General features: G+C 33.7%; 1 protein-coding gene across 2 annotated transcripts in view; it reads left to right on the top strand.

The window, feature by feature from the left end:
- Positions 1-27,921, top strand: part of kl-2 (dynein heavy chain 2, axonemal kl-2) — a 105,748-nt gene that overhangs the window by 23,634 nt on the left and 54,193 nt on the right. For both annotated transcript variants that reach the window (XM_072522064.1, XM_072522063.1), the window contains exons 8-26: positions 192-406; positions 795-1,095; positions 1,197-1,436; positions 2,193-2,363; positions 3,207-3,399; positions 6,186-6,534; positions 8,136-8,382; positions 11,228-11,476; positions 11,536-11,705; positions 11,772-11,964; positions 13,341-13,477; positions 13,848-14,034; positions 14,087-14,459; positions 16,837-17,075; positions 20,962-21,181; positions 21,349-21,511; positions 22,198-22,514; positions 23,320-23,516; positions 25,273-25,581. In XM_072522064.1, the coding sequence (XP_072378165.1) occupies positions 192-406; positions 795-1,095; positions 1,197-1,436; positions 2,193-2,363; positions 3,207-3,399; positions 6,186-6,534; positions 8,136-8,382; positions 11,228-11,476; positions 11,536-11,705; positions 11,772-11,964; positions 13,341-13,477; positions 13,848-14,034; positions 14,087-14,459; positions 16,837-17,075; positions 20,962-21,181; positions 21,349-21,511; positions 22,198-22,514; positions 23,320-23,516; positions 25,273-25,581 (4,470 nt within the window). The remainder of the gene's footprint in view (positions 1-191; positions 407-794; positions 1,096-1,196; positions 1,437-2,192; positions 2,364-3,206; positions 3,400-6,185; positions 6,535-8,135; positions 8,383-11,227; positions 11,477-11,535; positions 11,706-11,771; positions 11,965-13,340; positions 13,478-13,847; positions 14,035-14,086; positions 14,460-16,836; positions 17,076-20,961; positions 21,182-21,348; positions 21,512-22,197; positions 22,515-23,319; positions 23,517-25,272; positions 25,582-27,921) is intronic.

Below are 27,921 nucleotides of genomic sequence, written 5' to 3'. Positions count from 1 at the left end.
CCACTTTCAATATATAATCTGTCCTAAGACACAGTTAAATAGTAGACAAGAAATCAGATCACCTTGTCTCACTTCTGTGCGTATTTCAAATGGATATGACATATGACACTTTACCTCCGAATTTCACCATTTATATAGTATTTTTTTTTATGTAATACTCGTACTTACTACAAAGAGTAACATTTTTTTAGTTATTTGAAGGCGCTGGCTGGATGATGCCTTGTAGCATAGCAAGAGACGTTTTTGGTCAATACGATAAACTCATAACAGCCATCGCCGACATTATTTTAAATTTATACCGAAAATGGGTGGATAATATAGGAGAAGATGTCAATTTAAGATTGAACCGACCGCTAATGATAAAAAGTATCACTAGACCTGGACTTCTAGAGTGTAACATAGACAGGTAAAGGCTACGTTTTAATTTTTTATTATACAAAAAGATAACTGTATAAACGTATGATATTATTTTACAAGAAGACCATCAGATATACAACTTCTTCTTCTTTCTTCTATGTAGGCTTTAACGCCTGTTTCTTCTTCAATATTAGCCTTACTAGGAATCCTACTTTGAAATCATATTTGAGAGGGCACATTGAAGAAGCCTTACAAGCGTGCAATTTATTTAAAACAATTTAGCCAAGCAGATAATTTGAAAACACAATTACTGAGCACGCAGTGAGTGCATACTGAGCAATCTACTGCAATCAATATAAAAGTATCTCACCGCAAAACATTATTTGGATTTTACTGATTCAGGATGCTTTACGTTTTAAGATAAACGTTTTTTTTAGGTCCCTTCTGGAAATCTTTCACGAAGCCACCTACTGGGAAATGCTGCAATACGAGATCCCTATGTATGTGAAATCGGTCTATCAGAAGAAAGACACTATTAAGTTTATGTACGAATGTGTCTTAAACGTCGTTCTTGATTACAACAAAATAATCTCATCATTCTCCGACGATGAGCGCCTACTGTTTAAACCGCTCATATCTGCAGTTGAAAAGAAAATATCGCCAGGGTTGAGTAAACTTACTTGGGGAACTGATATAGGCGACGAGTATATTGCTGAATGCAGCAACACGACAGCAGAGGTGAGTTATTATAAAATCGGTAGGTCATTAAATTGTTAGAGCCACAAGTAGTTAATTTGTTTGATACAATTTTTAATAAAAGTGAGCTGACTTTCTTTTAGTTACAAGCATTTGTCGACGATTACAAAAGCTGCAATTTGAAAATAGTGGCGATTTGCGAGAAGATATGTGACAGTCCGCTGATCTGTCTAAAACCAAATTACGCATTCGACAAAGACGAGTTGATAGAAGAATTAACTAACAGCATAGAAAATGTCGTTTCGAAACTTGTAGATTATTATCAGGAAATCATCCAGTTTCTTATTTTTGTTTTTGAAGGATTTGAGTTTCACATGGGGGCGGTAAGTAAATATTAAAATGGATAATTAACTAAGAATATCTCATTAATATTTTTACGATTTAATAAGAATTATAATACATACAAGGATGTTTTGTAAAAAAACTGTTCAATTTTGCAGCTGATTTAGATTCAAGACTGTCTGACAAGCATTTTTAACCAGTTTATCTTTTATTATCTTACCAAACTTTTTTTACAAAATGCGCTTCATTTATCCATGTTTCATCTAAATAAAAAATATTTTTGCCTTCTCTCCCAATTTTCGAATTTCCCTTCTAAAACAAATAATTTCTTCTTTCTCTATGAGCGCAGATTGTCTATTGTTATTCTCATAAACGAATCCTTATTCACTTAGTTTTCCACAATTTATCTCTTTTAATATTTGGCAAAGATTCGTCTTTAATAATGTCTACTAAAAGTTTGTCCAAAATAGGAATCTCTTTTTGTAAATGAAATGAATGAACTTTTCTTTGAATCGAATGATTCACAGTATCATCTATATAAATGGCTTTTCCCCCTGTTGCTGTTTTAGATGCTTCTGTAATACTGCTACTCTTTCGTTGTAACATATAAAAACTATACTTAGAACAGTACTTTGTAAAATGTTCATTTACAGCTGGTTCCTAAAAAAACTGATACAACTCTTAGTAAGATTTGATCATTTGATCGCCTCCTTTACTGAAGTATATACTTTTTTGTTGTGTTTTAATGTTCTTTATATTATTTACATTTTTTAAAATTATTAAAACACTTTTCTTAGATGGGCAACCAATGGATAAAATACATAAATAATTTTGACACGTTAATGGAAGAAGCATTAAAGATATGTTGCAAAAATTCTCTCGAGTTAATGTACGAAGCGTTACATGGAGACGGTACGACAGAACCCAACCCTTTGATAAAACTTCAAGCTAATCTGATAGACAATAGAGTAAGTAGTTTAAATAAATTTTATATTTTTTTATAAAATGAACACTGAGGATCCACATATTAGTGGAAGGGAAATCATACATGCTTTTGAAATTAGTGGTCGTAGTGAAGAATTTTAAAAGAGAACAAGATACATCCATATCATACATAGTTTTAATAAGTGCTTAATGAGGATAACTATAATCAAAGAGTAGAGCTTTGTCGGTGGGTGCAATGTCATGTATTTCTTCGAATACATTTTAGTTGAAGACGAAGCTAAAGAGTTGTATTGTAAATAGACATAATTTCCACTATTACTCAACTTCTAATTTAAACCACTATTTCACCCACAGTCAAACAACATGATCATTAAATATTTGGGCTGGAATTCCTGGAAAATATGTCACAGGACCCTTCTTTTTCAAGGATCCAGTGAACGGAAAAATGTATCTACATTTAAGAAAACTTAGTAGACTATATTAAAAAGTATATATTTTTTAATGTCAAATCTCTACAACGTCTTATTTACTGAACTCATGTTTATATATATATATATATATATATATATATATATATATATATATATATATATATATATATATATATATATATATATATATATATAATGTAAACTTACCATGTGTTGTGCCATACGCTGAACAAATAGTGGAGGCCTATGTCTAGTCTTGTATGAATCACGACTAAAACAGAGATGTTAGTATTCAAGCGTACGAACTGTTCATTTGCTGTTATCTCTTCCTCATCGTCATCTCTAGCTAGATCAGAAAACAAGTATTTTTATCGTTATATGTGTAGATTTCTTAAAATTATATACAACATATTGTATTGATTACGTATATTTTAGATCAAGTTTCAACCAACGCTGTCTGAAGTTGCGCACGTCATAGCAAACATCCATAAAAGTTTAGTCGAAGCTTTGACGGTTTTACCCAGACTCAATGACAAATTTCACATTGCCGAAACTGTTTTTAAACCCTACAGCGAGATTATTGCACAAGATACCAAATGTCAAGAGTTGCAAGTGTTGTTAGACAAAGGTGAGTATATGTTCGTGTGCGGTAAGTCAAATAAAAGCAAAAATAAAAATTTAGTTTTACCTAAAGCTTTAATTTACCATTTTTACTTGTTTCTACATTTCAGTTTACGCATCACCAGTTTTTCAGTGAGTAGCACATCGTCCTGGTATTCTAAGTATTCTAAAAGTTCATTCACGTGATATAAGGCCGCTTCGTAAGTCACTCGTCCCTTAGATGTAATCTCCTGCTATTCTTCATTACTTTAATTTTCGTTTTTTTTTTGAAGTTATACTTCTATACGCGAGCTCCACGTTGAAAATTTGTATGGAAGTGAATCTGTGAAATCATTACATATGTAAGATAATGAGTAAGAGAGAAACAGAAGATATATTTTCTCTCTCTTCCTCTCTCGAATATAAAAATGTCCTTTTGTATATATAATTTAATATTATATATATATATATATATATATATATATATATATATATTATATAAAGATATATATACATATAATATTATACATATAATAAAATATTTATTAATATTATTATTTATGTGATATGTTTTGTATTATTTATTAAATGTTCATAATTATATTAGTCTTTTGTATTTCAAAATAATAATCTCAATAAATCACTGTATGATCCAGAACTGTCAATTTTGAAATACCTTTGTGTCATGTCCTCTGTAGTATAGTAGTCAGTATCTCCGCCTGTCACGCGGGAGACCGGGGTTCGATTCCCAGTCAGGGAGGACTTTTTTATTAATAATATTACATTATTGTCATTTTTAAATACTTATGAATATTGGAGTTTAATTTGTATTGTATTATTTTATTAATAACAACATAAACAATGAATTTTACTGTAGAGTATGTGTAAAAAAATTTTTGCATTCAACTCCTTTCATACACATATGAAAATAAAAATATACATTTTCATCAAAATATTGATTAAATCCTTCATTGCTAGTAAGTTGTTATTAATTCTGTTTCTCTTTCTGCTATGTCTTACCTATATGTAATGATTGTGCAGATTGACTCCCAAATAAATTTGTAACGGCGAATGCGTGTATAGAAGTGTAACTTCCACCGGCAGTCCCACTGGACTGCCACACCCGTTTTTTTTGCCATTGTCTTAGGATATCTTCCTCCGTTAGATACTCAAATTCTAGATCGGTAGCATCACAGTAACCACTCTCGAAAGTTTCTTTGGTTCAGCCAGTTTATTTTGATCTTCTTCATCTGCTAGTTCTGAACAATTTTCGGTATTTAGTAACAATTTTCTTCATAACTTCACAAGACTTTACAGACTTCCACGCAAATTTGATTTCACAAATACAGTCCAGAATAGTGAATAACCTCCAAAACTCTTGTAAGTCGTACCTTTTTCAATTTTTGAGGAAAGTAACTTTGTTCTATAGTTTGCCTTGAAGTAGTCCCTTGGTATATAGGCTGAATTAACACAGTCGTGTTCGAAGGCAAAAATTTTACCGTCAGCAGAATTAAACCTATGCGTTTCAGGATGTGAAGGGGCGTTGTCAATCAACAACATAACTTTTTGTGCCAAAGTGTTTGTTTTTAAATATTTTGACTTCTGATACAAATTTAGTTTCAATTTACTATTGAAAATGATTTGATCCATCCACCGTTTTCGTTCTGCTGTAGTGTCCTTGAAAAATATAAGTTTTTGACTTATCAATCACTTTTGGATTCTTTATTAGATTTATGGCTTCCTGCTTGACCGTAGCACAGTTTCTTAAACAAGAGGATGTCTTCTACATCACTGTTAAATTACTCAACTTCCTATTGGTCACTGCTAAACACCTCTTTATTAAGTACTAACTTCTTCATCAATGGCATTACTTAAAGCGAGTTAACTACCCAGATGATGAATTAAAATCTCGTTATAAGTACATTCAACCATGCCATGGCTCTACAGCCTAATTCGAACCCTGGTCTCCCTCAGCAAACCTCTCCATTTGTTACAGTCTGTAGTCATTCTCCTCCACGATCGACTGTCAAGAAGATTCACCACATCCATAGCTCACTATCGGTTGGATTATAGTTTTGTAGATTCATATCTCAGTTCTTTGATCTCGTGACTTAAATATATGGTTCATTGCAAAGTATGCTGTATTAGCTAGGGTCATTCTTCTGCTAAACTACTAAGCCTTCTAAGTATTCTATTCAACGCCGGGTCTCATTTCACGTAGGACGAGTTTCCATTGTTTTTACTTTGTATTTGTCCTTTAGTTTTAAAATGTCTCGCATTGTCGACTCACCGATACCGTGCTGAAAGCACATAAGTTTTACCGGAAGCACCGTTTTCAATTTAATTGTGAGTTCCAACTTTAAATAATAAAAAAAATGCATTGATGCTCAAGATAAAACAGTACCTTACAACTCACAATCAACTCAACGAACTGCGAGCAAAGGCTGAGTCACAACAAAAGCACGTTCAACTTCCTTCCATTACTGCTCAGCAAACTCAAGGTCTTTGTTTCAAATAATGAAATTGGTCGTACAAAGTCACGCGTCCAAAGAAAATTGATTCACATTAAAAATGGCTTCTAAATACTCGCAAATAATCCGTACGTGGAAGAACGGAAGTTGACTGTATAGCCATTTAGTGATTTGGTGATTAAATGAAGGAAATTCTTGTGCAACCATACGAGTATAACATAAAACCAAACACCATTTTTATTTTCTACAGAATATCGTCACTGTACGTATTTAAAAATGTTTGTTTGTTTGTTTGTTTTTCTTTATCCATTGCTAATACAATATTTTCTCATTCTTTTTACAGAATTCAAAGTTAACGTTGACAAAATAAAGGAGTATCTCCAAACTTGGGAACCCTTCCGCGACCTTTGGGAGGTCGACAAAGACAAGTTTATAGTGCGGTACGAGAAAGAAGATCCCAGTCCTTTATTATTCGACGCCAATATCGCGAGATACACTGAAATGGCGAACAACGTCAACATTCAGGAAACGGTGACTGCGGTACATTTCATGCAGATCAATTGCGCCGAATTGAAGCACGCTATCATTGAGCACTGTATCGAATGGCAGGAGAAACTGTGCGCTTTGCTGTTCAAAATGACGGATACGAAGATTAAGGAGTTGTACCAGTATATCAAGGTTAACAGCGAAGAGTAAGTTAATATTTTATAAATTGATTTTATAAACCCAAGAAACAATATAATGATAAATGACATTTGCTCTGTTATACAGATGTGTCGGTTGTATATAATATTTGTGCGATGAGGATTTTGAGACAACAGATGAGATATGGTGATGTAGGATAAGCTGGAATCGAGCACAACACCTAGGTCTTTTATCTGAAATACAGAGTCTAAAGAGCAACCATTAATAGTATAGATATGATTTGTATATATGAGGAGTTTTATTCCGACCAAAAACCATTAAATGATATTTTTTAACATTAAGTTTTATTCCGTTACTGTCACACCAATAGCTCAACCGATCCAAATCAGACGGTAGTTTTTGATAGTCACCATCATTCGCAATTTTCAAATATAATTTTAAATCGTCAGCAAACATTAGGAAAGAAGCAAAGAGGAAACTGGAGGCAATGTCATTAATATAGTTATTGAATAGAAGAGGTTCTAGGTGTGATCCTTGTGATACTCCTGAAAGTCTCAAACGATTGGAAACCCTGAATATGTACTATTTATATTCTTTCAGTTAGGTAGGATAACAACCATCCTAAAAGTTCACCCTGGATACCCAGATTCCTCAATTTATTAATTAAAATCTTGTGATTTACCCGGTCAAACGCCTTTGTAAAGTGTGTGTATACAGCATGAACCTGGAAGCCATCTTCAAGAGATTCTATAAGGAAATCAGTAAATGTCAATAAATCAAGTTCAGTGGAGCAGCTACAGAGAAATCCAAATTTCTGGTCGATGAAACAGCCTTTTAAAGTTGCTGACAAATAGTCACAGACAAGGCTCTTAAAAACTTTGGGAGTACAACTTAGAATGCTAATATGCCTAATATTTAGGCCTACTAGCATAATAATAGAAATAGGCATAATAATTGTTCACTTGAGAGTTATCTCCTGATTTTAATATTGGGGTAATAAAGCTAGTTTTCCAGTAGACCGGGAACATCCCTGTCTTTAATGACAGGTTTAAAAATGTGAAAAAGAGGTCTAGAAAGTAAAAAGCTAAAGTGTTTAAGAAAAAAAGGTGGAAGACCATCTGGACTTCCTTGTCCTTGTCCCATTCCTTGTTGCTATCCAAAATGGAAAGTTTTTCGTATATAGACGAAATAGAAATGCTAAATTGTGATAGGTTGATGTCTCCTGTTAAAAAGGTTTCATCCTGCAAATCAAAATATTTATCACTATAAGTTTTGGAAAAGTATTCAGCAAATAAATTGAGAATCTCCATGCCAGAAGAGCCAGAAATATTATGATAGTGCATAACAAAAGGAATAATATTCCTATTTTTTTTTTACTATTAACAAATTTCCAGAAATTTTTAACATTATCTTTCAGAGAGGATTCAGTTAAAGCAACATAATCAAGATAGCATTGTTCTTTCAGTTGTTTACAGTTAGCTCGTAATAAAGAAAACTCATTATAGTCAGCAAGTAATTGAGATTACAATCAATTGTGGTTTAATTTCATCTACAAAATAACTTTTAGTGTAAAAGTTTAATTGAAAAATCATACTTAAAAGCCATTGACCTAAATTGTATTTCTTATTTACTGTTTATAAATTTTTAGTATAATGAAAGAACCAACGAATCTCGACGAAATGCAGGCAGCGATTGCCCTTTTTGATTTATTAAGGGAAGATGTGCCTATTCGTGAGGAAACATTCCTTCTGATCCGAGAACAAATCGTAACCCTAGATAAATATAACGTACCCATCCCGGATGTATTGCGACAACAGGAGAAGAATATACCTAAGGAATGGGCTGCGTATCTGGAATTACTGGAGCAAGCCGACAAGATGTTAGAGTATTCAAAGGTACTCGTCAAAGAAGCCAAAAAGAAGTATCCTATATAACTTTCCTATATATTTCCCTATCAATATCAAGTTAAAGTATTAGAATACAATAAATCTTTACGTTCTATAGATATTACAACTTATTGCTTCCGTTACCTCCTCCTCCTCAATATTTATTTCTTCGTTTGTCGTCACCTCTGGTGTTGGTGGTTCATTATCGTCACCTTTAGCAAATAGGGATTGAAAGTAGTCTCTCCAGTTTTCCCTTTGAATGTTTTTCTTTTTTATTAGTTCGTTCATCTGTTTTCTTTGTCCTCCATGTTTCTTTTTGTGTTCCATCTGTTTTGAGTAGCTCTGCTAGTGTTCAATTTTTATTTCTCTAAATTATTTCTTAACTAAAGTATTCGTTTCATTTCTGACTCGTTTATAGTGGTTGTATTTTTTGGACATTTTGTCTTCACTTCCTTTCTAAACCATAGTGTTTTCTTTTTTTATACGTTAGTGTTCGTTACTTTCCTCTCTCCAAGTGATTTTGTTCCTTTCTAAACCATAGTGTTTTCTTTTTTTATATGTTAGTGTTCGTTACTTTCCTCTCTCCAAGTGATTTTGTTGCTGCGTTAATTATGTTATTTTTGAGTTTTTCCCAGCTTTCCTTGATGTTATCGTTTTCTAATATTTCATTCCCAGCGAATACTAGACTATGGCTGCTATACCTACATCTGCTGAGTTGAGGCATCTTACCTCGATTATTTTCGATGGATGTATATCTCTTTTACTTATAACATAATCTATCATAGATATTTGTCCACGGGTGTTATTAAATGTATATTTGTGTTGGTCTTTGTGGTCAAAAAATGTGTTGTTTATTCTTAGTTCGCTATTCGTGCAGAAGTTTATCATCAGTTCTCCATTTTCGTTTTTGACATCCCCGTTATGTTTTTGCTTAATTCCGGATATTACTTGATTACCTATTCGAGCGTTAAAATCCCCCAATATTATCATCTCCCTCTGACTTAATCTACTACTTGTAATTGGTCATAAAACGCTTTCTTTGTTGTTTGAGGCTTGTTCTTTTCTGGGCCATATACTCCGATGATGTTCAAGTCTTCCTTCTCCATTATTATCTTTGCTGTTACTATTCTTTCTGATATGTATTGACACTCTTTGATGTGATTTTGGTACCTTTGGTGTATTAGTAAGGCTACACCTTCTTTGGTCCTTTTTGCTACTACACAACACAAGATTAACAACCAAAGTGATAACAAATAAACTTAATGAAACTATAACACTAGCAGAAGAACAACAAGGTTTTAGGTCGGGAAGATCATGCACCGACGCTATATTTATAATGAGAGTCCTTGTTCAACCTGATTATGGATGAAATAATGAAAAAAGTAAGAACTAAAAAAGGATACTAAATTGGAGAAAAACAACTTAAAATAATCTGCTATGCAGACGACGCAATACTACCCTCTCAAAGTGAAGGTGATTTACAACGTATACTGTACCAATTTAATATAACCGCCAGAAAATTTCTAAATGTTAATTTCCCCAAAAAAGATAAAATGCATGGCTACGACAGCAAATTCACTAAGATGTAAATTGGAGCTGGAAGGTCAGATACTAGAACAAGTGATGGAGTTTAAATATCTAGGCATCACATTATCTAGCTACGGAAAGCTCGAAACAGAAGTGGAAGATCAAGTGAATAGAGCAAACAGAGCCATAGGCTGCCTAAATGAAACAATATGGAGAAATAAAATATCGGGAAAGAAAGGACAAAGAGGGCAAAAAGGATGTTAGAAACAGCAGAGATAACACTTGGAAAAATTGATGGTAAGACACTATGGGCCAGAGCTAGAAGTACAGATATACGACGTAGATGAAAGGTGGAAAACATTAAGAACTGGGTAAGAAATAGAAGAGTAGAATGGAACTATTCCAAAGCCGAATGACAACAAATAGAGTAGTAAAGATGGCAAGAGACGGTTCTTCAATAGGAAGACGATCAGTAGGAAGGCCACGAAAACGATGGAACCACAACTTACTGGAAGCATATTAAAAACAGACAGAGTCATGTCTATATAAAAAAGAAGAAGATATTACTACTATTCGACTGCTTACTCAGGCATCGGATTGATCTTGTCTAATATAAAATCTACGAAGCAAGTAGATGGCACAAATTTATGCGTAATGACCGGTATAGAAGAGATGAATTCTGCAGAATAAACAAAACATTTGCATATATTTTCATTCAAGATCCTTCCAACTTTCGGATTCTTTCATAATTCTTATTCAATGTGTTGCGCCAGCTCCACACCTCTTTGTTCTCTCTTTCGTCCTCGGTTTCGTTAAAATATTTATGCGATTTCTTACATCTTTTTCTTATGCGATTTCTTACGTTTTGCGTCCTTTTCTTATTGCGATACCACCTATTTGTCTTCCTATCTCTCAGCATCAATCCAATCTCATGCTTCTTTGTTTGTTATAAAACATTCGTGAATGGACTCAGATATTAAATGAAGGTCAATTATTCCATGCGGAAGAAGATCGACACTCCTTCGCAATTGTGATCGCCAACGTCGGATAACCCTGTTATGGCACGTAAAGAAGAAGAATGTCGGCTTTTATAAGGGACATGACCTCTGAAATATTTATCCTTACTAAAAACTTGGTTCTTAGTAGCAATTGAGTTGATTTTGGTCTACTTTATCGAAATGCTCTTCCTAATGTAACTTTGAATCCAATTTCGTACTCCTTCCTTGTTTAAGCCATAATTTTTAGTACTTCTTGACAACATCTCTTTGAATAGGTAGTAGGTATAGTGTTTTAAAAATAAAATTTTTTTTTAATTTGATTCTTTTAGGAAAAATTCAAAACTAGTCTCTTGGAACAAGCTGAAATATCCAGAAAAGAAGCTAGAGAATTATTGGAAGATTTCCAAGAACACGGACCGTTCACTTCCGATATTTCTGCGAAGGATGCCCTCGCTTACTTAGCTGATATACGAGCAAAATTGAACGCGATGAGGAACAAAGACGAAGAGCTTCGAAACGACTTGGCTATATTCGGTTTAAGCTTCGGAGATAACATTGATTTATCTAAACTTGATGCTGTAAGTTTTTTAATACTTAACTGATGTGTTTTAACTAAACATACTTTTATATCTATAAGGAACTGACTACCTTAGAAATCGTGTGGACTATAGTGGACGAATGGGACACGGCTTGGGAGAAGTACAAATCGGGAGAATTTTGGGCCATCGAGACAGCAGAAATGGAGGAAACTGCTCAAAATCTCTTTAGAAAACTTACGAAACTGTCGAGGGAGTTTAAAGAAAAGGGGTATGTTCTGGTTCTGTTTATTTTTGTTTTACATTATAATTAATTTCTTAAAAAACGTATCCATAGGTGGACAATAATTGATGATACCCGAGCTCGCGTAGATGCCTTTAGAAGGACGCTTCCATTAATTGGGGATTTGAAAAATCCAGCTATGCGAACGAGGCATTGGGATAAAGTACGGAAAGCTGTGGAAGTTGATTTTGACGAAACTTCCAAAGAGTTTAACCTAGAAGCAATATACGCAATGGAACTACATAAGGTTATAAAGTTATTTATTGTTTTCTTTGTTTTCCTTTTGTTCTTTTTTAAATCTCTTTCATCGCTTACTTATACCTTTAAACACTAAAAAACAGTGAGACCAACTTAAATTACAGTACATTCAACCAACTTACACCTCTAAACGATTAACGGAATTCGCAGAGAAAACTTTTTGTTGTAGTAAAAGACACCTTAAACTGCACTGGAGTTCTTCATAATCTTTTTAATTATGTTTTTTTACTTTGTTTAGAATATTTTTGTCTGTATTATCAGTTACAGTTAATTTGTATAAAATAAGGAGCAAAAATTTTAATGGGACTTTAAATATTATTGTTTATTTGGCTAATATAATGGTATAAATATAATGGTTAACTTGTGATACAATTATTTTGTGAATAACAATAATACAATTATTTTGTGCTTTATTGATTTTATGTTGTCGTCTTGCCAAATTATTTTAATTTCACCCTTTGCAAATATCCATGTCTCATCTAAGTATACGACTGTTGCATTTTCAGATGTAAGTCTAGTACATTCTCTCAAAAATATAATTCCTTTGTGAACCACACTACTCCTTTCGCATAAAAGTAAACTATTATTTTCTTTTTTGACCTTAAATCCTAAATCTCTTTCCAAAGGCTAATCCTCTTAATTTCAGAAACTTGTCTTTCTCTTATTTTAAGTAGTATCAGTAGCCAGTAAAGTATCCTAGAATGTTTACGAGTTGTTTTCTTGTCTTCGGGATACTCAGTCATAGTATGATCTTCTTGAGAATCTCTGACAGTCTTCATTACAGTTTTTAGCTTACTTTCACGTATACCGAGTGCGTCACAAATGCGTTTATTAATACATAGTAATGACAGACTCTTTCTAACTGTTTTGCTTGAGAAGTAAAATATAATATAACCGCTTACAAAGATCCTAAACACATTAAGCAAATTAGCCTCATGATCATTAGGAATGCCGATTGTAATTGAATTATGTTTGATAAAAAGATACTGTACATATAAATCAATTGTAAAATCTCATGGACCTTAATCGACCAAGAAACCTCTTTGAGCTAGACTATTAGTTTTCAGGAAATTCCTTTCATGTTTTTTTATTTGTTTAAATTTTTTACAGTATGCTAATTATCAATTAAAATTCATATATTATTTGTATTGAACTGTTGAATGTATTACTATTGTATTGTACTATTTTTGAAATCAAATAAACATTATTATTATCTAACTTTTCGTTTCTCTCTCACTTATCTTCAATCATCTCTTTCCCCTTCTTTTCCTTTCCTTTGTTTTTCATTTCTTTCTTTTTCAGTCCTTGTGATGAGAATATTTAAATCTATAATCACAATCTACTAATGATTAAACTGATTTATAGTTCGCTGAAGAAATAAACGAAATATCCAATGCTGCTACTATGGAATTGCAAATTGAAAATGGTATCGCTGCTATTTCTAAGACCTGGGAAACTATGAAGTTTGAGATGGTTCCGTACAAAGAGCGACATTTATATAGGTACTAACTACTAACATACCGGTATATTTTAAACATTTAGTTATGCTTTTTGGAACAACTTTGAACCAACCAACGTACCGAGATTAACTGATGTACAAAATTTTTATATAGTTGTAAAAATGATTTATCCTCTGTTTGAAAATTATTGATAGTATAGCTGATAATCTCTTCGTCTTCTTAAAGTGTTTTATCAAGTACCCTGTACAATTCTTGTACAAAACTAAGACAAGAAAATGTTCTACTTGTAGCAACCTTCTGCCGTAACGACCGTGGTATCAGGCATTTCCAAATTGAGTATAAGAAGTTATTTTTATCAAGACACCTAATCTAAAAAATTAAATAATAACGTCATTTCTGAACTATTTTATAGGATTAAATCTGTCGACGAATGCTTTCAAGTGTTGGAAGAAAATATCATGCAACTATCGATAATGAAGAGCACACGCTTTGTGGAACCGTTCACCAAAGAAGTAGACAGATGGGAAAGAGGTTTGTCTTATATTATGGAATGTTTAGAAATGGCTCTGCAAGTTCAAAGGGAATGGCTTTATCTGGAGGTATAACAACAATTTATCGTATACCAGTTCTTTCTATTTATTTATCTTTCAGAACATATTCTTCGGCGAAGATATCAGAAAACAATTACCGAAAGAAAGAGAAGATTTCGATCATCTGACCGAGACTTGGGTAGATATCACTACTAGGTTGTATTTTTCCAAATCTGCTCTAAAGGCTACTCACTTTCGAGCACCGCCGTATCTACTAAATAAACTAAACAAAATGTACGAAAGGTTAGATCTGCTCCAAAGAGCTTTGGAGAAATATTTGGAAACGAAGCGGCACATATTCCCCAGGTTTTATTTTATTTCCAACGATGATATGTTAGAGATTCTCGGAAACTCGAGAAAACCTGAGCTAGTTCAGCAACATTTGAAGAAGCTCTTTGATAATATAATCAGGATTAAAATTCTAAAAAATGTTGGTATGTATAAGACGAGTTTTTTATTCATTGTCAAATATATGTCTATATATTTTAAAGTCTATTTGTTTGCAAGTGGCAGCTCATTATAAATGCAAGTGTTCCAATAAAGGATAACCTTTTCAAAATGAGATAAAATATTTAACGTTTCTCGATTAGTGGATTGTATATACAGTAATTCCTCGACTTACACTACCCCGACTTACGCGAATCCAGAGTTACACGATTTTCAAATCTTGTCTATTCATCATCAGAGTACCACACAATCGTTCGATTATCGATTAGATATAATTATCGCCCACACATTATTGCTCATCCAAAGAACATGTTTTGACTTTTCGCACGAAATTAGCAAATTTATTTTGTATTAGGTATTCCTTATCTACAGTTTTTTCTACGGAGTGGCTGTTTGTTACTTCTATAGTGAGATTTTTATTTTATATCTACTGAAGACTTGAAAGAGCAATGATGTCATTCAGATGAAGTAAAACTGATCCTTCTGTATCAAATAAGAAAAGAAAAACATTACCTTTGGAATGTAAACTTAACGTAATTGCAGATTTTGAATCAAAAATGAAATTATGTGAACTATCAAAGAAGTTTGAACTATCGGAACCAACGGTCAGAACAATTAAAAAGATCAAGGAAAAAATTCTCGAATGTGTGAAAAGTGCACAATTTTTAAATTCCACCATCGTACGTAAACGTAATGGTATTATCACCGAAATGAAGACAATGTTAAAATTATGTTGTGATAGTAAGGTAAATGTGAAAAATTGTCCTATTGATCAGAATACAGTGTGCTCGAAAGCTAAATTAATTTTTGAGCGATTGAAAGAGGATGTTGGAGAAATCGCTAAGGATCAACAGTTTAAAGCTAGTAACGGTTGGTTCAGCTGATTCAAAAGTCGTTGTAATGGGTATAGCATTGCAGAAAGCGGAGAAGCGGCAAGTGCTGATAAAGAGGCTGCGTTTTGTTATCCACAGAAATTAAAAGCCATACCTAATAGATGAATGTGGCTACACCAAACAAACCATATTCAATATTGATGAGACTGGCCTGTTTTAGAAGAAGATGCCTACGAGAACTTTCGTCGCACGTGAAGAGAAAAACTTTCCAGGTTTTAAGGCTGCCAAAGATCGATTGACAGCGATGGTGGGGCCAAATGCAGCTGGTGACTGCAAGTTAAAACCACTCTTAGTTTATCGCTCAGAAAATCAAAGAGCACTAAAAAATAAATCTGAATCTGGCTTGCCTGTAATTTGGACGTCTAATCGTAAAGCTTGGGTGACAGCTTTCCTTTTTGAGGATTGGTTTGGTCATCATTTCATACATGAAGTCGTTATTATCAATCTAAACAAATTCCATTTAAAGTGATGCTAATTATCGACAACGCTCCAGGTCATCCTCCTGCAACTTTAACTAGTTTTGAAATACGTGTAAAAGTTGAATTTTTGGCACCTAATACAGTCAGTTTACTTCAGCCGATGGATCAGGGAGTCATTAAAACATAAAGGCTTATTACACCAGACGATTATTTGCACAACTCCATGAAGTTATAAGAAAAAACGACAAGCTCTCTGTTAAAGACTATTGAAAACAATTCAACGTGTTGGGTGCAATGACAATCATTGGACAATCTTGGAATGAAGTTTCACAAAAATCGTTGAATGCCGTCTGGAAAAAACTGTGTCCTTTTTTTATCACCGACACTGAAATGGAATTGATGTCAGAGCATGATGAAGTTAGTAATGTTATTAAATAAGTTGTTGATATCGCCCAGCAAATAAATTTAGAAGTTGGTAGTAAAGATCTGTTGAATCCCCACAATCAGGAGCTGACAATAGATGACCTCATAAAAATGCACGAGGAAGAACAAAAAATTGAAGAGCTTAAGTGTTTGGATCCAGTTCAATCTGAGGATCAAATGACGATTGGAAACTTGACTGAAGGCCTCAGTTTAATTGAAAAGCGATTAAAACGTTTAGAAAACATAGACCACGACGAAGAGCGTATTTCTTCTACCCAACCAAGGGATAAAAAAAATTTTAGCCTGCTATGAAGCAATTTTTCGGGAAAAAAATCTTTGAGTCGTCAAACTCCTTTGTCAGATTTTATAAAGCTTTCTACATCAAAATAAATTGAATTTCCAATTTTAAATTTGTATATCCTAAGATTTAAATAATAATAAAAAATTTTTGTGTAAATTGCTATTTTTTTTTATCTTCCGGTCCCAATTACAATAATTTATATACATACATATACGAAATTATACCCCGCGAATTCGATTATAGCTCGGTCACACCTATCCACAATATCACACAATATCATTACACAATACACAATATCATTTATTTAAAATACGGACGATCGTTTTAGGTGCCAATAAGCAAGAATGTGTAGGAATGTTTTCTGACGACGGTGAGTTTATTGAATTTTCCAAGGCCTTCTTTATGGAGGGTCCGTCAGAAGAATGGCTGGGGCGATTGGAAACAGCCATGCAGGTAACGTTAAAGACGGCCTTTAAACCGATTAGAAGTGATCTAAAGAAAAACCTTAACAAACGAGACAGATGGTTGATGAATAACTGCGGGCAGTTGTGTAATGCCTGTAGCTTGGTAAGTTCAATTGTTCATAAATATCCTACATTGAACTTTTGCTGACATATTATACAGGTTAGATAACTATTTTCTTTACCGGCTATAAATGTCTAAAGAAATTGTAGCTGTTCTGACGAAGTTTTCAAATCCGTTTGGCATAATGCATCAGTCCACTGATTCTTTAGCTAGCTAACTTATCGGTTGTATCGACGCCTCCTTTCGTTTTGTTGCAATTTAGAATAATTTCAGGTTTATAGGAGTTTTCTTCGCCAGCCACTTTTTCGTCAACATGCCCACTTGAAAGTAAGATGACTGCAGTTCTTGGGTTTGGAACATAAGAGACTAACGTTCGATGTTTTCTAAAAGCAAACATGCTTGAATAATCTGTTTTATAGGATGCTGGTATAAGCTCCCTTGGAATAAACGTTTTATTTTTTTGAAGAGAGTTCCACATAGAGTTATATTCTTCTCCCATAACTTATCCGCAAATTGTAAACTCTTAAAAAAATAATCAGTTGTTATTCCAAACCCTCCTTCCAAATGGTCTACCAAGTATAGGACAACTCTTTTAGACCTTGTTTTCCTAAAAATGAATAGATTTAAAAATTTCCTTGCTTTCTTATTAGCAATTCAAAAACGTACCCAAATAAATTTGCATTTTTACAATAAAAGAAGTAGTGCAGTCCACAAGGGTCCATATCTTTAATCCGCACTTGCCAGGTTTGCTTTTTATATAAACTCGAAATGGTGGTTTACCTCTAAAAGACACAAGCTTCTCATCTACACACAGATGGTCGCCTGGATTAAGTGATTTCTTAATTAGAAATAAAAATATCACATACATCTCTTATTGGGGCCAGTTTATTTATTGATTTTCGTTCTTTTCTGATTTTAAAATTGTCAAAACGTATAAATGAAGTTATTTGTTTGAACCTATCTCTACACATAGCAGCTGGTATTAAGGTAGTAATCAATATCGTCACACCAAAGCATATCGAACGCCTCTTTAGATCCATGAAAAGCTCCAAATATAAGCAATACTCCAATATAGGCTTGAATATCTACACAATCAACGCAAACATACACTTTAGTTTTATTTGGGTTTTCACTATTCCATTTATCGTAATTTTATTTATCGTATGGCAATTACAACACATTTAGAACAAATACACAAACACTAGTAATATGACAAACTTTAAATAGTTACAAACAAACATCAAGTGTATTTATATAATCAATTGACTCTGAAGTTGCAAACAGGAAGTCTTCAGGGCTACCATTGTAGGATCTTGAGGGACACTCTTGAATAATATGGTCAATGGTTTGGTTCTCCCCACAGTCACATTGAGGAGACGGGTTCTTTCCCCATTTATGTAGCATGTATGCACATCTGCCATGTCTGGTTTGGATCCTATTTAGAGTGGACCATGTTTTGCGTGGAAGATTAAAACCTGGTGGCTTGTGGATAATGCAGGGCATGTTATTTTGCCATTCGTTCCATTCTTGGGACCATGCATTCGTGATGTTGAACTCCTCATGTATCATTCTTGCCGTTTTCATTGGTGGTTTTCTAGAACGGAGACGGGTATTTCGTGCATCCTCGGTATCTTGGTGGATCGGCAGGTTTATATTGTTCATGATCTTTTTGTATTCACGTGTAAGTGCGTCGACTCGTCGTAAATGTGAAGGTGGGATGTGACTTAATACTGGAAGCCATTGGGTGGGAGGGGATTTAATTGTACCAGCTATCATCCTCATAGTGCTGTGCAGCTGATTGTCGACCTTTTTTACGTGTGGACTGTGTAGCCAGACTAGAGCACAATATTCAGCGGTCGAGAAAACAAGGGCTAAGGCAGTAGAGCGGAGAGTGGAAACCGATGCTCCCCAGGTGGTACCGCAGGGCTTCTGTATAATGTTATTTCTTGTACTCAACTTTTGGGCAGTTTTTGTTAAATGCTCTTTAAATGATAGCGTTCTGTCTACTGTTACGCCCAGGTCCTTCGGTGTTTTGTTGTGGGTAAGTGTAGTATTTTCAAACCGTATGTTGAGTTCCTTTCCAGCAAGTTTATTGTTCAGGTGAAAGCAACTAACTTCTGTTTTGGATGCATTTGATTGAAGTGGCCACTTGTGAAAATATTTGCCCAATGTATATAAGTTTGCCGTCAGAACTTCTTCAGACATTTCTAATATTCTGCAGCGTGTAGCGAGGGCCCAGTCATCGGCGTATCCGAACTTTCTTGACTGTGTTTCCGGCATATCTGCTAGGTATAAGCTAAATAGTAGTGGAGAGAGCACTGACCCCTGTGGTAGGCCATTCTTAAGTTTCTTTGGTAGGCTGATATCTGTGCCCATCACTACTTGAAACATTCGGTCGTTGAGCATGCTATCTATTAGGCGTGCTATTGGTTTACAGGAGATTGCACACATTTATCGTAATACGCTTGAGCCTTCCGATTCGTTTCTATGACAATTATGTTTAGAATTTCGTCTGAAAAAAACAGAAGGAAAGCGTTTTGGATACTTCATATATCATCACTGTAATTTGTAAATCCTGGAGCGTGTCTACGAATATTGGCCTTAGCGTGTTTTACTTTTGTGTTTTTTGGCAACCTTAACTGATCTAGCACATATTATATTAAAATGTGATTTACAATTAATAATATAAACGAACTTTATAAGGAATTAATAAATTCTAAGTGTCGTTTTCCAATAAATCTTAATCTTTTAATATTTTCAAATAATATGAAAATTCTTCATTGCATTCACAAACATGTTAAAATATGTAAATATAAGTTGTAAATAGTATAAGGCATAATCTGTTAATATGGTTTAAACAAAAATTTAAAAAAAAAACAAAAAAAAGTATACTACTAATTATCAAAAAAAAAACAAAAGAATTAAGAAAATAGAAATAGAACAAAAAACAAAAAAAATAAATACAAAAAAAAAAACAAAAAAAAAGTAAAAAACAAAAAAAAAGAAAAAAAAAAACAAACAAAAAAAAACAAGAAGGTATTAAAAGAATAAAAAAACAAAATAAAAATATATTAAAACAAAATTTATGTATCCATAAAAATATTGTATAGTATATGTAGTACTAACATTGATAACTGATAACAAGAAAATTTTGACTATGAATCTGCAATCAATAATAATTAAAATTCAGTCGATTTTAACAACAAACACAAATAAGTCTGGCTAATTGGCTCTGCCAAAGCCATTTTTTAGAAAAAAAACCACTCACGTCCATCTTCATAATAATAAGTCCATTTTCTTCTTCTACCAAGCTCTATCAAGCTTTGTATCATCGCTTTCAAGTAAACGTAAAAGTTCATCTTCACTCAGTTGCTTTCGGCTAGATATAAATGAAACGTAACTCATGTTTAGAATTGTATGCACTATTCACAAATACGACAAGAAACCAACACTGGAACTCAATATATTTATATTATTTCATTAAATTTTATCGCAGCTCGGGAAATTCCCCATTTAAACACGTAAAACCCTTACATAAAACGATAGTACACTCATAGTCAGTACTAATCCGTAAAATCTATGGGATTCCCACATTATTACAACTTTATTAGAATTCATTTTATATGACGTAAAATGCTGACGGGGTATTAGGAGACCACAGCACAGCCTATAAAATTTAAGTTTAAATTTAATCTAAACGTTAACTGTTCTTGTAAGCATAATTTTTTATTAATACAAAATTAAGATCTATAAAGTAACAGCCAAAAATTGTGATCTGGGGTCAAAATAGACCGCGGCCAGTCCGATGAAGGTTAATTTGCTGTTGTTAAATTACACTTTGTGATAATATGTTACTCGGGAAATAAGTAGCTATAGCCCCACAATTTTTCTCTGCTAGTTGTGCTCCACTACAAAATATTGATTTCAGATTCAATGGACTACAGATTGTACCCGGGCTTTAGTACACTCAAAAATCCTAGAAAGCAAAAAGCCTCTGAAAAGGCTTCGAAAAAAGCAAAATCAAGTGCTAAACAAATTATCAGAACTCAGCAGAAAAGAACTTACAAAATTACAAAGATTAAAGACCAATGCTCTCATTACGATAGAAATTCACTCAAGGGATGTGATTGATAGATTATATAAAGCAAGTAAGTAGTAGATGTAATATGGCAACCAATGCAGGAGATAATAAACAGCATCCAGACATGCGTTTTTTATATTTATTTTGTTTATTATTAATTGAAGAACAATATTTGATTTATATTTTTAACAATGAATATTTTATTTGATTTATATGCGTTAACTTGACTTTTAGATTGTCGTGATACAAATGCATTTGAATGGTTCTCCCAGCTTCGATTTTATTGGGATAGAGACTTGGATGATTGCGTTATAAGGCAAACAAATACAAGTTTTATGTACGGTTATGAGTACAATGGAAACTCAGGACGTTTAGTGATAACCCCGTTAACAGACAGGTAAATTTTTTCATTTAGGTATTAAAAAACTAAGCTATATATAGCAATCATTGAATAGTGACAATTTGAAAACTGCTGATTATTAATTTCTAAATGTTCATAAGTGTAATATAATAATTACTATTTTATTGAGAATAAGCTTCAATTTAAGTTAAAAATTGGTTTATTGGATATTTGGCGGATAATCTTTCGAAAAAAAAAAAATCGTAACTCAACATAACGAAACATTTATTTATTAAAAGTACAGTTAGTGAAAGTACAATTATTAAAATTTAAGTTAACATTAGATTCGTTGCTGTTCTCTACTATAGAAGATCTATTACCACGCATAATATTTATAATCTTGTTGTGGTGTATAATGTTGACATTTTGAAATTTATTTGGATGAATTTGTCAAATTCGATCGTGTTGTCATAGGGATTGAAAATTGCACTGAATGCAATTATCAGTCTAATGTTGACATGATTGGGTGAAATTGTTCCACATGACACAAAATGATGAAATTTAAATGGTTGTTAGAACAGTCGAAAAATTATCACACTAATAAGTTTTTTGAGAACATGCACCTGTTGCCAATTTGACCTATACTTTAGAAATGTGTACAATTCATACAGTCTTTCTCCAATTTGTTATTATTAAAACTAGTAAAAAAGTAAACAAAAACAATATATAAATTCCTTTTTCAGATGTTACATCACCTTAACCACCGCCCTCCATTTATATCGAGGCGGCAGTCCCAAAGGACCCGCAGGCACAGGAAAAACGGAAACTGTAAAAGATCTCGGCAAAGCCATGGGGATGTGGGTGATTGTAAACAACTGTTCGGAAGGGCTGGACTACAAGAGCATGGGGAAGTGTTTTTCTGGATTGGCTCAGACCGGCGCTTGGGGATGCTTCGACGAGTTTAATAGAATAAACATAGAAGTGTTGTCCGTAGTTGCTCAGCAGATTTTGTGCATTCTATCGGCTGTGTCGCAAAAGGAGAGGCTATTTGTTTTTGAAGGTAAGAAACTATTTTTGTATTCGTATATTAGATGTAAACTATAAGGGAACTCGTCATTATAAGGAACAGCTTGCTAAATTTCCTCAAAAGTAATCATTCTCATCGGTTTTGAGCTACATGGATTCTGTTGATTTTTACTCTTTTTAAGTCGTTTGTACAGTTTGTGGTTCTGTCACAAGGAGAGTTCCTCGAAGTGTAACCCCGGTCCACTTACCTTTCGGCATTAGACCTAAATATAAATCATACGTCTTCAGACTTCTTCTTCTTTTTCTTAGCCTTCTGTCTTACATGTTTGGACATAGGCCTCTCCCAATTCATTCCATCGGTCTCTATCCTGAGCAACATATTTCCAATTTGTGAACATCTTCAGACAGTCAGGTAGAAACAAACCTGTCGATAGGTAAGCTACAAAAAGCGCCATCTATTTTGATAGCTTTAAACGAAAACCATTTACTTGACTATCGCTTTCTGTCTTTTTAAGCAATACGAAATTTTTGAAAGATTTACAAATTCCACCACGAGCTGTGCTATGGCTTTGATGAATTGAAGCGCCGAATATATAAATAAATGGGGAAAGGAGTACCACATTATAACGTTATTTCTGTATTCCATATGTCTTCATACAGTCGCTAGATACAAACTTCTACACGGAAATCCAGCTAATCCAGCCGTCTATTGTGATGGCCTTAAACGAAAAATTTTGGCGAATAAAGGTTTTATCATTTTTCTTTTTCCTTTATAGTCTGTTGATTAAGCCTTTCGCCATTAAGTCAGTTTTAATTTTTTTTAAATAACCGTTTCGCAGGTTTGGAAATTAAGCTGAAACTCACAGTTGGCGTTTTTATTACCATGAATCCTGGCTATGCCGGCAGGACAGAATTACCAGACAACCTTAAATCCATGTTCAGACCCATATCCATGATGGTACCAGACAGTAATATTATCGCAGAGAACGTGTTGTTCAGCGATGGTTTCCAAAATACGAAACAATTGGCCAGAAAGGTAATCAAGTGAAGGGAATAAAATATTGATTAGATACAAAAAGCTAGAATTGGTATAATTTCTCTATATCTAAAGGCAGTAAAATAGTATTATAATAATACAATATTAAACGGCGACGGGCATCATCGTCGCTGTTTAATATTGTAGCAATTTTTTCCACTCTATACAAGATTTTAATTTTTGTCTTAAAAATTTTCGAAGAAAAAAATTCAGTTAATGGTCTAAACACCAATCTGTCCACAGGTTGCAATCGATGAGAGCAATGCTGAGGCAAGGTCAAAAAAACAATGCCATTTTCCTTGCAATAATCTTTTACCTCAACTGACAAATAAAAATGTTTGTCCAGTATTAATAATACTGGACTTTCTTTAGAACATTTAATATTCTTATAAAAATGTTTCACATAAACTAAGAATTCCACTTTCGTCATCTATCCAGAAGGATTGCTCGTTCCTATACTCCTGGTGGTCAACTGGAAACAAAATGTTCTCGATAATTTTTCCGCGGAAAAATAAACATTGGCGGCACAAAGTTTCCACTGGCATTCACTGCCAAACACACTGTCACCAATGTTCCTCGGTCCCCCGAAGTGATCGCCCCCACTTGCTTCACGCCTTTTGATGCTATTGTTTTTGCAGGTTTTTGAACTGTAGTTACCCCGGCTAAGCTCGTAGCCTGAGGGGTACGGATGGATAAATCATTGTGCCGCTTTAAAAAATTTGTTAGCCAGTCAGCAGATGCAATTTCAAATTTGGTCCAGTTATCAGGAACAGTTACGTTATTTTTTAAAGCAAACTGAAAAGCAAGCTTTTTAAGATCTTTTGCGGAAAGACCATGATATATCTTTGAACATTCAGTAACATAAGAAGCTAATTTATTTTCTTGTAGATCAGAGAAGATGTTTCAATTTTTTAAATATCTTGTGGGCATGGTATTAGCATCTGAAAAAAAAACAAATTTTAACGAGGCATGTGCTATACATGTGTTCATAGCAAAAAGTTTTGCGATTTTACTACACTCACTATCAAGCCCAATTTTCTGGATCTTTTTGTCGTATCTCTGAAGCGTCATAAAATAAATTCCGTATCTATTCGCTACTGGTCTAAGAGGTCTTTCATTTTCTATCCCATTTGCTGCAGCAATAATGATTTCCTGTGGTGTTTCAGCACGTTTAGTTGTTTTCTTGTAGGTTCTCATTGTGATCTATTCGAAATTTACAATTTTATTTACAACAAAGTCTAGGTCACTAATAACCTACATACAAATTTCTTGGGATGTGGCAGTTTGTTACAGTAACAACTTGTCCCTTGAAAATAGTAACAACTTGCCCTAGGGCGCCATATTAAAAATAAATTGTAATTACTCATCAATCACAAATGTTTATTCGTGTACGTATAAAGCTAACAATCAATAAAACATGCTGTGAAAGGAATAAGTTACCTTAACTTGTAAAAATAGAACCAGCACAAATTTAATCAATGTCGGAAAAATTACTGAGTGCTACTAAAAACATAAAAATGGTCGGTCTATGACAGAGCCTTAAACCACACTAACCAAAGTTCATTAAGGTGTTGTGAGATATGCACCGCATTGGCTACGTCAAGTTAAAGGTGCTGCCATCTTGTTAAGTTGATTAAAATTGATTAAGTTGATTGAAACAACCTGCTCCGTATAACAACTAACCCCGGTCTCCCCTACAATTTTTTTAAATTTTTTACAGAATATTTAAATTCCCAATGTTGCTGTGTATTTGCAGGTATTTACATTATATCGATTGGCTGTCCAACAACTGAGCAAACAAGACCACTACGACTTTGGACTTCGATCTATGGTTGCCTTATTGAGGTACGCAGGTAGAAAGAGAAGACAAATGCCCAATTTGCCAGAAGAACAGATGGTGTACTTGGCGATGAGAGATATGAATATAGCTAGACTTACGTCGGACGATTTACCGCTCTTTAACGGAATTATGTCTGATATCTTTCCCGGAGTAGTTATTCCTATGGTTGATTATATGGATATGAATATTGCTATGACTGAGTATATGGAAGAACACAATTTGCAGGTGAGTTCTTTATTTTCAGGCGATTTTTGTTAATATTCTGGTGCCGTACATGCAATAAATGCCTAAATCCTAAATAAAATGATGTTGGAATAACTGACCAGTAATCTTTTTATAACGGCTTAGATCCAATAGGTACTTCGAAAACTATCGACTTAAAAATTTCACTGTTCCAGCCTGGAGATAAAGCAGATCATAAAGTCTGAAATTATTTCTGGTTTGACAATCTAAATTTTGGCGGATGCTTTTAAATTCACTTTAATATCTATTGCAGAACCAACATAATTTTAACCTGGTATAACTCTCACTTGTAAATAAAAATCAACCTGATTCAGCTAGTCAATTCAGAATGGCCAGCTCACATTTATTCATCGGTGAAAAATATTTTGAAATCGCTTAGCTTTGCGTAAATTAGTATCAGCGTTTATGTTTTCTTTTATTTTCTTTAACTTTCTGCATGTATTAGAATTAAAGTTTACCTCTTAACATCGCTTGCAGTTTTAGGCGATAGTACTTCTTCAAGAGCTTTTTTATAAGACAATCCACTAATTAAAGCAGCTGCACCAAGTTCTTTCGTTTAATTCCTGATGGACCAGGTAAAACAGGCAAAGGTTTTAAGTTAGTTGGTTTTACAAAATTCCTGGTAGTTATTCCACCAGGTTGAACAGAAATGTCCTTTAGAATAATACTGGGCTTGGGCTTCTCAATTGTATTTGGAGATTTATTTTTATTGTTACTATTGTCATCAACAAGAGAAGTTTCTAACTTTTCATAGATTGGAAAATCTTGGTCACGAAACAAATCTCTATCGACACAAACACAAAAGGATGCAACGAGATTTCATTGATGCTGTCCTTAAATAGGCTTTTTCAATAAAACCACCAATCTGGTACGGGGAAATTGTTCCATCAGGATTATTTCTTAACCAGTTTTCGATTTGTTGGCAATAATATGTCTTTAAACGTCCCATAAAGGCTACATCTAAAAGTTGTATCTTATGAGTTGAGTGTGGAGGCAGTTCTATTACAATGATATTATTTTCTTGAGCCTTATTAATGACATCCAAGTTTCTTGTGTGCGAGTAGTGACCGTCTAAAATTAAAATGACAGGATCTTCGGCGAATGGCTTAGTATAGGAAATAAAATAATCCATCCCCTGCGTAAATAAGTAGGATTAAATGTATCCAGAAGGATGACATTTTCCAATTGCTCCAGGGGGAGCTACATCCATCAATTCTGCTTTAAAAAATGTTCTCAGGAAGATCATCATTGGGAAAATGTAATGCCCATTTGCATTCATACAGATGACAACTGTCAAAAGTTGTTAACGCTCCAATTTGTTTTTTTCCTTTTAAACCTATAACTTTAGAATGCTTGTGTTGAACAGCTGGTATCCCAGACTCGTCAACATTATAATTCCTGCTTGGATTAAATTTTATCTTTTTTAGTTCTGGTTCAAAAATATAAAATTTCTAAAGATTTTCTTTAGTAAATCCTTTGATTCTAGCAGCAGATACACCTTGTGGCGTTCGAAAAGAAATAGTCTTGTTACGCTTTAAAAAATTCCTTAGCGATTTTCTCCCTGCAGTAGCCTTCGAGTTAGAAAATGGATGTGGCAAATTGTTGGCCAAAGCCAACTGAAAGGTTGAACCATAAAACCCCTTTTAAGTTCCAAGCAGTATTCAACTAACCAACCCTTTTTCTAATGCTTCAGGAAGAACTGGCTTACGACCAATAGTTGATTTTTCGAGGTATTCCAGTGAATTTTCTTTCTTGCCATAATATTCTAATGTAGCTTTTGGTACGTCGTATGCTTTTGCTGCTTTCAAATATCCCACCTCCTTATTGAGTAGGGCCGAAATTGCAGGGGCCATATTTGCTTTATTCCATTAGTTTCTTTTTTTAGAGGACATTCTGTAACAAAAACGTTCTTCAGTATAGATACATAAAAAACGTTCCTTATATTGGATATCCAATATTGAGAATACTTCTATGTCCAATATTAGGCACATTTCTAAATTATAGGTCAGAATTTTTACAAGATAAACAGACAAAGATTTCTATGTCAAAAACTACATAGATATGTCAACTTTAACATTCATTACACTACCGATTAAAAACATTTAAATTTCTTACCTTATTTGAAATATTTTTAGAACTAAAACGAGGTGAACTCAAAAAATGTAGGGTTGTGCGTTTCAATAAATTTGCAAGTATGGTAAGATAGTCGATCTTTAGATTTTACAGCGAGCTCTACGTTAAGTTTTGAATCATAGTCTAGCCATCTGTAGATAGATGGCACCTATCTATCCAGCTATCTAGCAATTAGCTATCCAATATTAG

This window comes from Diabrotica undecimpunctata, chromosome 2, assembly GCF_040954645.1.
Source record: "Diabrotica undecimpunctata isolate CICGRU chromosome 2, icDiaUnde3, whole genome shotgun sequence".
NCBI classification, from domain to species: domain Eukaryota; kingdom Metazoa; phylum Arthropoda; class Insecta; order Coleoptera; family Chrysomelidae; genus Diabrotica; species Diabrotica undecimpunctata.
This window is presented reverse-complemented; position numbering and strand designations above follow the sequence as displayed.